Source organism: Danio rerio, chromosome 12, assembly GCF_049306965.1.
Source record: "Danio rerio strain Tuebingen ecotype United States chromosome 12, GRCz12tu, whole genome shotgun sequence".
Taxonomy (NCBI): domain Eukaryota; kingdom Metazoa; phylum Chordata; class Actinopteri; order Cypriniformes; family Danionidae; genus Danio; species Danio rerio.
In genome coordinates this window covers 44,252,501-44,267,049 of record NC_133187.1, presented here as the reverse complement: position 1 = coordinate 44,267,049, position 14,549 = coordinate 44,252,501, and the positions used below count along the sequence as shown (strand labels likewise).

General features: G+C 36.3%; 1 protein-coding gene across 1 annotated transcript in view; it reads right to left on the bottom strand.

Annotated features, from left to right (window-relative positions):
* tcerg1l (transcription elongation regulator 1 like) overlaps positions 1-14,549 on the bottom strand; it is a 207,376-nt gene that overhangs the window by 9,068 nt on the left and 183,759 nt on the right. The window contains exons 9-14 of the mRNA XM_021480414.2: positions 11,558-11,646; positions 6,627-6,772; positions 4,202-4,274; positions 2,729-2,843; positions 726-815; positions 420-538 (exon numbers count right to left, since the gene is read on the bottom strand). Of these exons, the coding sequence (XP_021336089.1) occupies positions 420-538; positions 726-815; positions 2,729-2,843; positions 4,202-4,274; positions 6,627-6,772; positions 11,558-11,646 (632 nt within the window). The remainder of the gene's footprint in view (positions 1-419; positions 539-725; positions 816-2,728; positions 2,844-4,201; positions 4,275-6,626; positions 6,773-11,557; positions 11,647-14,549) is intronic.

Genomic DNA, 14,549 nt, shown 5'->3' with positions numbered 1-14,549 from the left:
TCCATATCCTACAGTATCGCCATCTCTCAGCAGTCAATTATTTAAGAGAACCCCTTTAGAAAAACAAACAAACATTGTTTAATTTCAAGGACAAATGTAGTGCATGGGGTAAAGTCTGTTCCTTTTATTTCAGTTTTCACTGTGAATGAATCCAGTAAGGAATAGAGCTAAAGTGAAAGCAGTCCTCAGTTTAAGCTTAAAGCCGTGAGCTAATCCCTGCGGCGTGTTTGAATTTACTTCTGTGAGACTGAGACCTTTAGCAAGATACAAGGTTATCATCAAACACACAAACTCAAAGAAACCAGGACTGCAAAAGCCATCAGTTATTAACACCTCCTCCGAATAAATAATCCGCTCTGGTGACAGGTTTTATTAATGCATCAGCACATTATTTCATCTCCTGTACTGGATAAACTCACTTGGATGTGATTTTTGACTCCTCCAGTAGTTTTTTGTATTCTTCTTTCGCTTGCTGGAGCTTGCACTTTTTCTCTTTGTGCTCCTCGTTCATTCTTGCTTTGACAAATTGATCATAAATCTGAGAATTTAAATGAGGGGATTTTTAGATGTAAACATGTATATTAAAATTAATACTGTAGCATTTTAATACGTAATAATGATGTAACACCATGTATACAGTTAACTTAAAGCAAGACATTTGGTTTACCAGTACATTTAAAATCACAGTGTTGGTGCATTACTGAAGTGAGACTCTTGTTTTGTACCTGTTTGCGTTGCTCTGGATTTAGCAGTAGGTATCGTGGATCAAATACAACTTTGTGCAGTTCTTTCTCCCAGGTGGAAAATGCAGACACCTGTTCAAGACAAGCAGGATGAAGGATGCTCGCACTTGCATGCATGTTGAACACTCAAGATTCATTTCAAGTGTTTACAGAAATACTAAAAAGTTTGGCCCAAAATAATGGCATAATCTTCTTTTTTTAGGAACGAATTGCATCGATTTTGATCTCCATTATTCTTTAAAGTAACACTCCATATATTTGAAGATCGATTTATTTTGCAACTTCTCCAGAGTTAAACCATTGAGTTTTAGCATTTTTAAAATCCATTTAGCCGATCTCTTGGTCTGGACGCCTTTTCAAGAGTTCACACTTAGCTGATAATTGATTATAAGCAAGTAAGGCATGCTGTCCCGGGAGAGAGCCCTGAGCTCGAAGGTTCTTGAGCCCTGGGCTTTGTCCCGTTTGGAGGAAGAGAGGGGAGCCTTGAGCTCAGGTAGATCTCGACAACTCCCCCTTGATAAGAGCTGATGACTAAAAATTGAATGCTATTAAAAGATATGCTGCATTATGAGATTACTTGTATTGCAAATTTAGATTTATCAATTTACTTGTTGTGCATGTTTTTGGAATGTGGGAGGAAACCGGCGGACCCGGGGAAAACCCACGCAAGCACAGGAAGAACATGCAAACTACACACAGAAACGACCACCAGCCTGTTAAAGGACTAGAACCGGTGACGTTCTTGCTGTGAGGCGACAGTGCTAGTCATTGGGCCACTGTGCTGCTCTATGGAGGGAAAGGTGAAAAGGTAGGGGTGGAAGGGGGGATTCTTCAAATCGAAGATGACTGTAGTGAAAAAACCCTGGCTCTTTATAGTGGATTAGGAATGGCCTGATTGGTGGATCATGCATGCTAATGCAGAACCAGCCGTGTTCAATCATAATCACTTGCTCCTCTCGAAGTTAGTTTATCAATAAACTTCACTTAGCGTAGCTTAGCATAAATCATTGAATCAGATTAGACCATTAGCATCTCACTTAAAATGACCAGTTTTGATAATTGTTGTATTTATAGCTTGATTATTTTGTATTAATGTCATGTAGTGAGACTGAAAAGTTGGTATTGTCTAGGCAGATATGTATTGGAACTATACTCTCATTCCGGTGTAATAATCAAGGAAGTTTGCTGTTGTAGCCAGTCTGATATCACGAGGAAACGTAAGTATTTTATGTTTTGTCAGTTTAGTGGCTAATTCGTACGAATTCAGTTGTATGAAAATGTACGATTTTTTAAAAGAAGGTGTGGCACCCAACCCCACCCCCAACTCCAATCGTCATTGGGTAATGAGCAAATCGTACTAAATTGTATGAATTAGATCGTACAAATTCATACGAATTAGCCACTAAATCAAAAAGTTACGAATTGCCGTGAGATTGCGTTGCTTTAGCAGGTGCAATGATATTATGCAGCACCTGAATATTAGCTATTTTCTGTCAATATACCCAAAGTGAACACATGCTTGCAGAGGGAGTGTGCCTTACAACATGGAGACATTTGTGAGATACAATTCAGAACTAATTTCATGTGCTGCATAATATCATTGCGCCTGCTACAGCTATGACACTGCAGCAAAGTTCTATGATTTTTTTCGTTAGAATGAAGTTCGTAGTCGGTCTAGAAAGTAGCAACTTTTAATTTTCTGTCAGTTTTAGTAAACATTGTAAGTAAAGAAGTGTCAAGATTTAAATGGGACAATTATCAAAAACATGTTAGTCATTTTTGAGTGAGATGCTAATGGCCTAATCAGATTCAATTATCTATGCTAAGCTATGCTAAACGTCCTGTTGTCAAACACAGAGAATGACTGAATGGATTTAAAAGTGGTAAAACTCAACTCTTTAACTCTAGGGCAGTTGTAAAATGAGTTGAATTTTACAAAAAAGCTGGAGTGTTTTTTTAGGCCTCAGAGTCACTGGTTTTCTCACCCCTCTTTCCAGAAGCATGTCTCTGAAATGAGCGATCCGGAGCTCCAATGGTAAAACCATTCGATGGGATGATCCGTTTTTTCCATCTTCATCACAGTCAACAGAATGGTCAAGTCTTTGGTGAAGACAAAATACAACAGCTTTAATAGTTAATTATGCTATTGTCTTGTAGATTATATAGAGACACAATTATAAAACAATATAAAAATTAATACAAAAGCACAAATCAAATCTACAAAATGATTTAAAGAAAGAAAATGAAGTGGAAAGTATAAATAAAATATTATATTGATGGTCTAAAAATGCTTTACCAAAAAAAGCAAAGCTTATGCAGATTTTGCTGTTATGAATGGGTTACATGCACAGAAGTGTTGTTCACCAACTGAAATCTCTCAGTGAAAGATTGTTGTGACTATTTTCAGTTTCAGGAGGTCCTTTTACAGCATCAATAATATACATTTTTATTTAGTTTACCAACAAAACATCAGTAAATAGCGTTATTCCGCCAATAGCCTGCTTTACTGAGGGGAAGTAGTTTTTATATTCACATTGGTTCATTTATTTTTTTTTTGGTTCATTTTTTGGATGACAGCCTGTGACGCGCTCCCTATATTGTTAATCATGCTACTCTGAATATTTGGTCTAAAATAGCATGCAAGTATGGCTGAGTAATAAGTGCAACTCCTGCACACTGCCGGCCAACCACTAAGCACTAAGTAGTCGCTTTAAGTGTGTGAGAGAGTGAGACTGATGAGAGAGTAATGACAAGTCACTTGTCAGCATGATGGCATATTAACGTTGTTCCCCAACATACCCCAACATCGTGGGGATGTTGGATTTTGTTTGAAAATGAAACTCTGATTGGTGTCAAAATCCAATGTCCAACCTAAAGTCAACCAAATATTAGCATCTAATCATGTTACACCTTGATGTTGTGTGGATGTTACCACTATGACATTAATCAGACATTGGATTTTGGTCACTTTCCAACACAACCTAAAATCAACCAAATATCAACGCAATTTGACGTCGTTTTTGGACATCAAAATAACGTTGTCCTTAGATGTTGGCTAGATATTGAATTTTGGTCACCTGACGTCATGCCCTAAATCTAACCTAATATAAACGTCTTATAATGTTGTGTGCCTGCTGGTATATCAACCACAAGCTGTTCACCATAGATGAAATCTTCCATAATTCATCTTGAAAGCTTAAGTGTAGGCTTGTGTTCTCATCACCACGCATACATTTGTTCACACTTCAATGAAATCCTCTCCAAGTCTAGAGACAGACTGAGAAATCTGCATCAAGCTGTGAGTGCAGATGTTTCCCACCATAATCCAAAGACGTCCTGTTGAGCTGTGATTTATTAAGGTGAGTGACGTACAACACATCGAACTCGAGATCCTCCTCATCAATTAAAGCTGACTCGGAATAGATCTGTTGTATTTTACATGACTCAAGCGTACGTACTTGTAGCGCTTGGACTTTGAATTATGTTCCTCGTCGTCCTCCTCATCACCGGAGGAAGAATTGGAGCTGTCGTCTGTTGATGAAACAAATGCAACATTAACATCTTTTTAAAAGCAACAATGAGAACTAATTTGCTCAAATGGACGTATTTAAATAATAGACCCTGAATATATTAAGGTCATCAATAGATAATCTCAATGCAATGGAAATGAAGCTAAATCAATAAAGATGAAAAGCCCTCTGGGAAATCAAGCCAGCCGTATAATAACTTCCAGACAAGATCCAGACTAATTCAATATTTGCAGAGTCGCTTCATTGGATTACTCTTTTAGTTAATCCACGAGAACACCAGTTTTGCAGTTGGCGGGTGTATTTAACTTTTGCTTGAGCATCATTATCACACTGCGAGGATTAAACTTTCAGCCAAGTTCATCCCTTTACGCAGGCCGTGCTCCTGTGTTTTGTATCATAAAGTCATGAGTAACACTTGACTGATTCAGCAACTTAATCTGAGTTTTACCTTCAGGCTACAGTTGGACTTGCCAACATGATCTGATTAGAATTTCAGGGCATTACTATTTAAAAAGTTTGAGGCGGTTGTCCTTAAAGAAATTAATCCTTTTATTCAGCAAGGATGCATCAAAATGATCAAACGTACTTTACTTTTTATATAAATTATACATTGCTTTTATATATAAACTAATATGATCTTTTTAATACTGTTAGCAACATTTAACATTTATGATGAAGTAAATATTTCAGAAATAGCAACAATTGACTGAAGACTGGAGAAAATATGCTAAATATACGCTCGCCGGCCACTTTATTAGGTACACCTGTCCAACTGCTTGTTAATGCAAATTTCTAATCAGCCAATCACATGGCAGCAACTCAATGCATTTAGTCACACAGACGTAGTGAAGACGATCTGTTGTAGTTTAAACCGAGCATCAGAATCGGGAAGGAAGGGGATTTAATTGACTTTGAATGTAGCATGGTTGTTGGTGCCAGACTGGCTAGTCTGAGTATTTCAGAAACTGCTGGTCTACTAGGATTTTCACGCACAACCATCTCTAGGATTTACAGAGAATGGTCTGAAAAGGAAAATATCCAGTGAGCGCCAGTTCTGTGGGGTCAAATGCCTTGTTGATGTCAGAGGAGAATGGCCAGACTGCTTCAAGCTGATAGAAAAGAAACAGTAACTCAAATAACCAGTTGTTACAACCTAGGCATGCAGAAGAGCATCTCTGAACGAACAACATGTCCAACTTTGAGGCGGATGTGCTACAGCAGCAGAAGATCACACCGGGTGCCACTCCTGTCAGCTAAGAACAGGAAACTGAGGCTAGAGTTCACACAGGCTCACCAAAATTGAACAATAAAAGATTGGAAAAACGTTGCCGGTCTGATTTGTTTCGATTTTCGCTGAGACATTTAGATTGAAGGGTCAGATTTTGGCATCAAAAACATGAAAGCATGGATCCATAATGCCTTGTATCAACGGTTCAGGCTGGTGGTGGTGTAATGGTGTGGGGGATATTTTGTTGGCACACTTTGGGTCCATTAGTACCAATTGAGCTTTGTGTCAACACCACAGCCCACCTGAGTATTGTTGCTGACCATGTCCATCCCTTTAGGACTACAGTGAACCCATCTTCTGATTGCAACTTCTAGCAGAATAACGCGCCATGTCATAAAGTGCAAACCATCTCAGACTGGTTTTTTGAACATGATAATGAGTTCACTCTACTCAAATGGCCTCCACTGTCACCAAATCTGAATCCAATAGAGCACCTTTGGGATGTGGTGGAACGGGAGATTGGCATCATGGATGTGCAGCCAATAAATCTGCAGCAGCTGTGTGATGCTATCATGTCAATATGGACCAAAATCTCTGAGAAATATTTCCATTACCTTGTGGAATCTATACCATGAAGGATTGAGGCAGTTTTGAAATAATTTATTTATAATTTATATGAAAAGAAAATATTATAATCAATAACTTTTAATACTGTTAACACAGTTTAACATTAATAATAAGACATAATATAAATATTTCAGAAAAAGCAACAATTGACTGAAGAAAAGAATTAAAAGACTGGAGAAAATATGCTGAAAATGTAGCTTTGCTTTTTTAAAAAAAAGACTAAATTAGAAATGATGTTTAAAAATATTTAAAATGTATCACTTGTTTTAAAATCATTTTCCACAACAGTTTATGCATGTGATTTTTCTAAAAATTATTAACATGAAATTCAGTTATATAAAGAGTGTAAACGATTTAACTTTGTGCTATTTGGATTTCATTTCTAAATACATTTGCCATTAAGTAGGTCAGAAAACACACGGCCTGCATACCAATCTGTGCTCTATTCTTCCTAAATTCAATCTAAAAGTGTTACGTTTTGCCTGAATGGAGTCTCACCATCTTTCTTGCGTTTATGCGGCGGGTCCTCAATGATTCGATTGAGGTCTCCACGGTCTTTCAGATCCACTGGTTTCTCCCATACTGACAAATGCATTGTGGGATTAAAGAAAAACACCCTGTCGTCACCCGTCCACACCACACACCTAGAAAAAAAAGAAGAGAATGATTCTATTCAGACTCATTCACATGAACACGATCCAACAGCATTTTTTGTACAACACCAAATCAGAGAAACTTGGGACAGTATGGAAAATGCAAAAAATAAAGTGGTAAGTAGTGTTTTTCAAGTTTACTTTGACTTGTATTTCATTGCAGACAATATGAACTCAACAGATTTCATGTTTGGTCTGGTTAACTTCATTTCATATGTAAATATACATCCTTTACTGTCATTCAGACCTGCAACACATTCCAATAGAAGTTTGGACAGGAGCAGTTTAGGGCTAGTAAGCAAATGCCAGGGTCTGTCATGGTATGGAGTTGTCAATACCCTTGACAAAGGTAGCTGGCACTTCTCTGATGCCACTATTAATGCTGAAAAGTACACAGAGATTTTTGAGCACAATATGCTGCCTTCTTTTCCAGGGACGCCAGTGCATATTTCAACAAGACAATGCAAAACCACATTCTCCACACATTACATTACATTACATAAGTGTAAAATGTTTGCAATTAATATTTTTATTTGACCAAAAGAAAATAGTTGGCCAAGATAAATCGATTTAAAAATCTGTAATCTGGGATAAAAAATTAAATTGTCACTGTCACCAGTGATCTAGCATTTTTAGATGGATGGAGGACATTCATCACCCGAACTACAATTTTGCCACTGAACTGCACAACAGTTCAGTGGTTGCAGACACTGCTGAAGCTTGTAAGGACTAATGATAATGATCTCACATTCTCACACACATTGCTGAGTCTTATTTGCTGTAACATTACAAAGTGTATCGTTGTTTAATCGTTCTGTGTTGGTTGGCCCTTGCCTTGTTTCCTTGTTTATGTTGTTTTGCCACCTGTACCAAACTATTTGCCTCTGACCTCAACTAAGCTTTTGGAATGCCCCCATGATACCGTTTGTTCCTGTTTTGACTGTTGCATGCTTGATAATTCTTAATAAAACTGCATTTTGGGTTCTCAACTTCGTTGTTTCTCGACTCCCATTGGTTACAGAATTACTGAGAAGCCAAAAGCCAGGGTCTGTCATGGTATGGGTTTGTGTCAGTGCCCTTGACAAAGGTAGCTTGCACTTTTGTGATGGCATCGTTAATGCTGAAAACTACACTGAGATTTGGGAGCACAATACAGGTACTTGACTGGCCTTCCTACAGTCCTGACCTGTCTTCAATAGAGAATGTGTGACACATTTTGAAGTGCAAAACGTAACAATGCAAACTCATACTGTTGCCCACCTTAAGATTTGTTTGCAGGATAAACAGGACAAAAATACACACACACTTCATCACTTGGTGTTTTCAGTCCCTAAACATCTTTTAAGTGTTAGGAAAAGGAATGGCAACATTACAAAGTGGTAATGCTTTACTGTTCCCACTGTTTTGAAATGTGTTCCAAGAACCCAAATTGGAATATGTGTTTATTTTGTTAAAAATAAAACAATAAAAGTCATTAGGGACACTGTAAATAATGTGTATATATTTATGTCTGCAATGACACACACGTCAAAGTCAATTTAGAAATCGCTACTTTGTTTTTTTTATTTGGGTTTCCATACTGTCCCAGCTTTTTCTGATTCAGGGTTATAGTATTCTCACAAGCTGACTAAGAAATCATCTTTGTAGTGTAACCTAGTGAGGGGATTCTAGGTCGCACATGGCAGCTGGGAATCGCTAAGAGCAGATGGGCTGAATTTGGTCATTTGATTCAATCCTGCTGTATTTTTTTCCCACCTCACATTCCTAGAGATTTTAAAACGGATAAATCTACAATATATCCAGCTTCGAGCATCTACAAGCCTATTATACATTTTTAGTTTTCTGCCATAAATCCAGAACTGACCAATTTCTCCAACGTTCCGCACTAGATATTCATACCTTCCGGTGATAATTTTAGACCCATTGAAGGCATGTCAGATAAAGTATTCATGGATTCTGCACTAGTCTGTGAGGTAATTTGATACAACCTCATGCCAACCATGACAAACCAATCTTGACATTTCATTTTGCTACCCCATTGCATCAGGGAGATCGGCAGTGCCTTCCTGTACCGTAAAACTGACCCAATGATATTAAAAAATCTTTGAAACGGATCATTCGCTCTGCTCGAATGCAGTTATTCATATCGCAAACATATTGTCGGTGCTAGTCACATGCTACATTTGTCCATTCTATAGTACCACAGGGATTCTTGAATTTCTAAATCATGTCCATTCAACCTTCACATAAAAACAAAAGCTACAAAATTAAATTTAGAGCCAGGAGCATTTCATTGCTCCAATATTATTGTGTGTGTTTTTATTATTGTGTGATACTGATATACTGTTTCTAGGTCAAAACTATTTGACTTCTCTATGTGACATGGCAGTATATCCTGACAAAAAGTAGAAATTAAACAAATTTGTTTATTATTTTAAATTAAGTGGCCTTAACTACTAAGTAGTTGCATCAGAATATAAATACAATGTGCTTAATGAGTTCATAATGTATTGCAGAACACTTCTGGTGCTCCTGAGGTGGGGTTCTGGTAGGGTTAAGGACAGGTTTGTTGTTATGGATAGGTTTAGGTTAAGGTGTAAGGTATGATCAACAGTGTAATTATGAATGCAATTACAAAAAAATTGCAGATGTAATTACATGCAGGTATTTAATCAAGCATAAGTTCAGTGTAACAGCATGTATTTACACAATAAGTACTGTACATTGAAAAAAAATAATAATTTCAGTGTAAGTACATATTAGTTAAGGTCACTTAATATGAAGTGTGACCCAAATAGATGAAACTAATGAAGCATCAATTAAGCATGAACTTCATTTGAAAAATATCACTCACTAAAATTACATTTTATTGATGACGTTTTGAAGATTTTATGAACCAGTTGTTAATAGCAAAAAAAAAAGAAAAAAAAAAAGAAATACATACCGTGCAATCTATGCAGAATGATTTTTAAACATGCACCAGTTCCTAATAGCAAATCAAAACAGAGTAAACTAGTGTGATCATAAATTTTAATAATATTTATTTTTATTTTTTTAAGATATCTTTGTATTTCAGCATGAACTGTGTATACTGTGTTGGTTATTGTGTAAAGAAAATGAACATTTACAATTGCACCTTGCACAAATGAATCAGAGTCTAATAAATCAAAAATCTTGTGTAAGCCTGTCACAGTAATCAATATAGCTTCTTATCACGGAATACATGGACATAACAAGACATAGGCAATACATTTCATCATCAATTTCTTATGTTTATATAACAGTCTCAGTAGGGGATAGGGCTGTGTGGTATTGGAAAATATGACGTTATGATATTTAGTTTTCTGTGATTTACAGTTGAAGTCAGAATTATTAGCCCCCCTGAATTATTAGCCCCCTGTTTATTTTTTTTCTACCCAATTTCTGTTCATTAGAGAGCAGATTTTTTTCAACACATTTCTACACATAATAGTTTTAATAACTCATTTCTAATAACTGATTAATTTTATCTTTGCCATGATGACAGTAAATAATATTTTACTAGATGTTTATCAAGACACTTTACTGCTTAAAGTGACATTTAAAGGCTTAACTAGGTTAATAAGGTTAACTAGGCAGGTTAGGGTAATTAGTCAAGTTATTGTATGACGATGGTTTGTTCTGTAAACTCGAAAATAATATAATTCGAAATAATAAATCGAATTAATAAATCGAAATCATATAGCTTATAGGGGCTAAAAATTATGTCCTTAAAATGGTGTTATTCTAGCCGAAATAAAACAAATAAGACTTTCTCCAGAAGAAAAAAATATTATCAGACATACTGTGAAAATTTCCTTGCTCTGTAAAACATCATTTAGGAAATATTTTAAAAAAATAAATAAATTCAAGGGGGGCTAATAATTCTGACTACAACTGTATATAATTACATCTCAATAATCTAGATATAGTCTAAACCTTTAATATGAGCATAAACCAGAAAAGCTAGAGACTTAATCCACTACCTCAATGTGCTCTCCATTTAATTTCTTTTAAGCATAAACCCTAAAAAGATCTGATCTGTCTACATTCAAAAAAAAAAAAAAAAAAAGGCTTTTATAGGAATGGAACCATCCTCCATATCAGGATAATCGCACAACAGCACCAGTTCTGTAAAGCTGGTGTCATCAAGCACACGTTAAATGCCGAAATTAAAGAGTGAAGCCGGTTCGTGTGTGTCAACAAAAGCTGAAAGCGATAAGCCATGACGCCTGCTGGGCTTCAAAAATGTCTCTGCGTGTATGTTTGTGTGTTTGTTTGCTGAGAAGGAAAGCCCACACTGCTTTGGCAGAGCGAAATGGAAGTCTTGCATAACACATTGTCCAAATGCTGTTTTTTTTTTTTTTCAATCGGGTGTCACTGCATCTGTTTAGCGCTGGAGGTTTGCCACGTATTTTATTCAAGCATGTATTACTGTCATCAAGCACTTCTAAAGCGGCATGCATCATTTAAAAGGTGCTAAAGCTGCTGACATTTATGACGGCACGAGAAGCGATAAAACAAGCATCTTTATATCACCATATAACAACAAAATACCTATTGAAGCATTTCAGAATACTGGAGAAAAATGCTGCATTTACAATTGTGGCATTTTAAAGTGTAGGTCGACACACATTACGAGAGCACAATTGATTGGTTATTATCTTGCATGCAGAGAAAGTCATTTGTTAGCTATGCATTGGATTGATGGTGAGCTGTATGCATTTATATATACGCGTTAATAATACTGGTGGTTACCATGGTGATCCAGGTATAGGTGTGGATGCAACTGGCCGCTTGTCTTTGGGCAAAATGTCCTCGTCCATGCTGACTTTGAAAGGCTCATCCTGGGAACACACACACACACATAAACAGAAAAGATATGTCAGCGTGACATAAAAGTGCATGTGATGTTGTCTGAGTGGCCCAAATGGCTTTGTAAGTCTTCATCCAGTATTCAGAATGTGACCAGGTCTAGGACGAGGGATGCTTACACCCTAGGGAGTTTTTCATCCTAACGTGTAGTGAATGTTTTCAAAGTGTGCGAAGAAGAAAGATAAAAAATCCCAAATGAGAAATAGGTGCATTTCCATCAAGCTAAGTAGAGCTGCACAATATATCGTTTCAGAATTGACATTACAATGTGATCATACGCAATAGTCACAACACAGCATTAGGGTTGTAACAATATACCGGTATGACGGTCTACCACGATTTGAACGTGCACGGTTATCATACCATGAACAATTGCATATCAACGGTTTTAACCCTTAAAGACCGAGACAGCCGCCCGCGGCTAAAAATAATTATTGCTCTTAAATGTTTAATAACTTTTGATCCGCTGATCCGATTCATACAATTCAAATATTGGCATAAAGAAGAGAATCTCAGCTTTCCAGTGCTGTATCACATAACATTCGGACTTTCAGAGGCTCCGGAATCAGTGCAGTTACGTCATCAAAATTTGACAACGCTGATTTGACAAAGAAACGCTCGTCACTGTGTCTCCGGACAAACCAGACATCATACATTGATGCATTGTCCCTCCTCCATGCCCAGATTGGTTCAAACTCGCTATATCACAACCAATAAGCACAGGTTTCGCTTTTGTTTGTGGACCAACACTGAGCTTTTTGAACAACACGGAATGAGAGATAGGCTGTACATTTATGCGCGGCTAAATAAAACGCAAAAAAAAGTTTTGCATGAAATAATTCTCATACTAAGTACTTTTGCATGCACAGCAGCACAGAAACATGACAAAACAGTGACACAGCAAAGACGAACTGCTGCTCTTGCTGTTTTCAAAAGACGCAAATGAAGGTGCAGCTGTTTGACAACCATATCCAAATCCATATCCACAGACAACCATATCCATGCTGGCACATAAAACCTAAAGATGTTCCATATTGAATCTAGTTTCGTTATGTAACTATTTATAGGATAGTAAATATTTATATCTATTTTTTTACTGAGGATTTGCACCATGTTTATTTGGACTTTGACACATTATTTATTATTTTCTTATTTTTTTTTATTTGTTCTTTGTAAGTGGTGTTGTTTATAGTAACTGAAAATATATTATTTGGAAAAAGTCAAATTTGCTTCACTGTTCTATTATTTTGTAACATTTGTAACATACCGTATACCGCGAAACCGTCAAACCGTGGTATTGTTTTAGACGATTATCATACCGTAAAAAATTCATACCGTTACAACCCTACACAGCATACACTTTAGAAAATGTAGGGTTCAACACACTTAATTCATGTTGTCTCAATACAAATCAAACACTTTTAACTAATTTGTCGATTTAACATGAAAAAAATTAAGTTGTCCCAATGAATTCTTAAGAATTGTCTATAAGAATTGTGTGGCCCTCCAGGACCGAGATTGGTGACCCCTGACATAGATAAAACATAGACCAGGGGTCAACAATATAGGTCCTTGAAGGCTGGTATCCCTGCAGGGTTTAGCTCCAACTTGCCTCAACACCTGCCTGGATGTTTCAAGTATACCTAAGACCTTGATTAGCTTGTTTAGGTGTGTTTGATTAGGGTTGGAGCTAAAATCTGCAGGACAATGGCCCTCCAGGAACAAGTTTGTTGATCCCTGGTCTATGTGAAGAAAGGGCGGGACATAAAGTAGCCCCTCCCCTTTAAAAAAAACAGGCAATATGGTTTTGTTTTATCCCAGCTCTACCAGTGACAATGGTTGAGCTCAAACACATCAAATGGAAAGCAAATTACAAAGACTTTAAAGGGGGCTGGGCATGTCAGATACTAGAGAGCATTTAATTGGTCAAGAATTTATGAGAAACTTAAGTATGAGGTGACGTGAAGTAATTTGTTTATCAATTTAGGTGGATATGACACTGCAAGCTTTGAAATTTAAATTTTGTCACTGTTTTGGATATCCTTAAAACTAGAGTACTGATTTTTAAAGATGTTATTTTAATTTCACGGGACCTGTAAGAGTGACTGGTGTTGGAATTGGTAACTTAGTAACCAAAAGTAAACGAGCAATAACAATAGTAGGCAAGCACGATGGAGACGATGGACATGGAGTGTATTCAACATGTGTTTCCATCTCTATTGATTCAATCTCAATGATTCCCATGAATCCTTTTTCACAAACCTTTTTTTCTTTTTTTTGTGAAATAAGGGATTTTTATTTAAAATTCTGAGTTTCTATCACTCGTTTCTCATGTAATACTTCAAAATGCTCATTAACACAGGGTGATGCAAAGCTAACTGTTCAGCATGAAATCACAAAATCTTTTTCTTCTTTTGTTTTTCTTCTATAAATATTGCAGCATTTATTATAAATTATGTATATGCGCACTTTTTTCATTTATATAATCTTTAATTAAAATAATTTTTAAAAAGTTTCGTTGATTTGATGTTTTTATTTTTGTAGGGGCAGGGCAACCTGTTGAGATCCTCTAATAGTAAATAACACCCATCCAATCAAAATCTTTGTTTTTACTTTTTGTGTATGTTCCTGTTTCACTCAAATATGTATCACAATGTGCAAGAGAAGTCTATTGCTATCTTTTAATTCAATGTTAAGAATTCAGAATTTGATCAGTGATCAGGTCTGGGACAAGAGGCGTACTTTTGCAGTACTTTCACCATAAAATCGAAATATATATATATATATATATATATATATATATATATATATATATATATATATATATATATATATATATATATATATATATATATATATATAGTCTCCCTATATA